The sequence below is a fragment of the Frankliniella occidentalis genome, unplaced genomic scaffold (genome assembly GCF_000697945.3).
Source record: "Frankliniella occidentalis isolate FOCC.00 unplaced genomic scaffold, Focc_3.1 Scaffold428, whole genome shotgun sequence".
Lineage (NCBI taxonomy): Eukaryota > Metazoa > Arthropoda > Insecta > Thysanoptera > Thripidae > Frankliniella > Frankliniella occidentalis.
In genome coordinates this window covers 1-2,663 of record NW_026267549.1, presented here as the reverse complement: position 1 = coordinate 2,663, position 2,663 = coordinate 1, and the positions used below count along the sequence as shown (strand labels likewise).

Here is a 2,663-nt window from a genome sequence, read left to right as displayed (position 1 = left end):
CGTTACGTCTTACGTTACGTCTTACGTTACGTCTTACGTTACGTCTTACGTTACGTCTTACGTTACGTCTTACGTTACGTCTTACGTTACGTCTGTACGTGTTAGACGTTCAATATTCGGTGTACGCTGTCTACGCCATTTCCGTACTATTTTTGCCGCAAATCTTAATAATCCCAACTTCAAAATCACTAACTTCAATTGCATGAAATGCCTACATGGCGTCGAAAAATAGATTGTACAAGTGAGAGGGCGCTATGACGCGGCGCGAACTTCTATATTAAAAAAATATTGCTCGAAACTATAAAATAGAAAATTTTCTTTACTAAGGGTCCGTTTATGGTTAACAAGAATTGTTAACGTTTTTTGTGTCTTTTCAAAAATATTGTTGCTATTACTCTAGACTATCTTGCTTTCGATCTACGAAGGCCTTGCCACAAGTGACTCAGACACGCTGTGTTTGTGTTTTCGCGCGTCCGCGACTCGTTGCGGCGAGCACGATATCCGATTGTTTCCGGTGACACAGTGTACATTAAAACAGATATTTGGCGTCCCAAGCAGGATTATCTGGCGCGCTTACGTGAGGGGTCTCAGAGGGCCGACGGGTCGGGGCCGCCCGTGTCGAGCGCGCTGAGGGAGCCGTCCTTGCTGATGGCGATGGAGGTCCCGCAGCACTTGAAGCGCATCTTGGCGTCGTCGCCCACCTCGACGGTGCGCTGACAGAGCAGCAGCGTCAGGCAGGAGATGATGAACAGGACGGAGGGCAGCACCGAGGCCACGACGAACTCGCGGTACGTGGCATCGAGGTCGAAGCGCGCCACGACCATCTCCGTGTTCCACTCGGCGTAGAAGCAGGGGAAGCGCGCGCGCGCGTTGTGGTCCGTGCCGTCTTTGCCGTAGTCGCGCAGGAACTCGCGGCACTCGTCGCGCAGCGTGTTGACGCAGCCCTCCAGGTTGATTAGGAGCTTGGACTCGTTGGCGATGACGAGGTCCTGCTCGGGCGGCGCCACCTGCCGCGTCTCGTCCAGCGGAACAGGGTTCCACACACTTAGGTGGGACAGGTACGTGAAGTTGGTGAGGTCGGTGAGCGCGCTCTTGTCCAGGAGCGTGCCGTTGATGCAGTCTGTGGCCTCGACGCCGCGCGTCGTGTTGAGGATGGTGTGGCAGCTCGCCATGAGGATGTTGTCCTGCCGGCTGTGCCACACCTCCTGGTCCGAGTCGTTGACGACGGCCCGCTGGCAGCGCGACAGGTACACCTTGTCCCCGCTCAGGATGATGGTGTTCTTGTTGCGCGTGGGGATGTCCACGCAGCGCCGGTCGCAGTTGTAGGGCGGGCGGATGCGCTCGCACATGCCGCGGTGGCAGTTCTGCAGCCCGTCCATCTCGATGCACGTGATCTTGCCGCGCCGCCCGGAGCACTTGAGCGGCGGGTCTGTCTCGCTGAACTCGCACTTAAACGCGTCCGTGATGTTGATGCACGTGCCCATCGTGCAGTTGAAGGTGCCCGTCAGGTTCTTGCACTCGTCGGCGATGCAGCGGCTCTTCTTGGCGTTCTCCTGGTCGATGCCGTAGCACGTCTTGTTGGCCGTGTGGCTGCAGTTTGCGAACAGCAGGCTGGAGCCGTTTCGTCGCAGCGACACGTGGATCTGGATGCACGCCCCCGAGGACTTGCTGAGGCACCACTCGCCGCACGTGCCCCAGTCGCAGCTGTCGCGGTTCAGCGCGCGGGTCGTGGTGCACATGACGGGCACCTCGCCCACGCCCGAGTTGAAGGCGCGCAGCGACGGCATGTACACGGCCACGGACAGGTAGACGAGCGCCACCGAGCTGAGCACGGCCGTCAGCTGGCACAGGCAGATCACCCCGCAGATCTTGTTGTCCTGCGGCGGGATCATCAGGTCCTCCACCGGCGTGGGCTTGGGCATCGCGCCGTCCCCGGGCCCCGCCTGCCCCGCCCACAGGCACCGCCGCTAGCCGCCCCTCGGGCCGCCCCCGCTCCGCCCCGCTCGGGCGTCACCTGCAAGAGAAGAGCAAAGCCCCCACGGTCAGCTCGCGGCCGGACCACCAGACCATGGAGCATTGTCACTCACTCACTCACTCACTCACTCACTCACTCACTCACTCACTCACTCACTCACTCACTCACTCACTCACTCTCACTTGTTCGCCCACTATCACTCTCGCTTTTTCGCTCACTCTCACTTTTACGCTCACTCACTAACCCCGCGAGGCGAGAGCGCCTAGCGCCTGGCTATACCAGCGCAGGCCTCTCGCTCCACTCAGCTGTGTGGCGGGTGTGCCTACCCACCCGTCCGCAGGAGCTCTCAAGCCTCGCCCCGGGGGAGGGGCCTGGACTTCATCTTCTAACCCCCCTCACTCCTTCCTCTCTCCTTCCTCCTTCCTCTCTCCTTCCTCCTTCCTCTCTCCCCCTTCTCTCTTTCTCCAATTCGAATTCTTCCTCTCTCCTGCCCCCCCCCCCTCTCCCTCTCTCTCATTCCCACGAGACCTGGCCCAACGGTATGAGAATGCCTAACGAGCGTGTCGCTGGACAACGACCGGCCTGAGCGATGTTCGGCTTCAATGAGCCCGGGACTGCCTCCCTTCCGCATTGAGCGGACATAATGGAGGCCATCAAAAATAGGCGAAGTGGAAGGGTTGGGGGGGGG

At 59.5% G+C, this 2,663-nt stretch overlaps 1 protein-coding gene across 1 annotated transcript; it reads right to left on the bottom strand.

Moving 5' to 3' along the window:
- Positions 1 to 120: 120 nt before the first annotated feature.
- Positions 121 to 2,384, bottom strand: LOC113203949 (uncharacterized). The gene has a single exon (XM_052274719.1). The coding sequence runs from the start codon at positions 1,920 to 1,922 to the stop codon at positions 588 to 590; it is 1,335 nt and encodes a 444-aa protein (XP_052130679.1). The 5' UTR covers positions 1,923 to 2,384; the 3' UTR covers positions 121 to 587.
- Between the last annotated feature and the right edge of the window lie 279 nt (positions 2,385 to 2,663).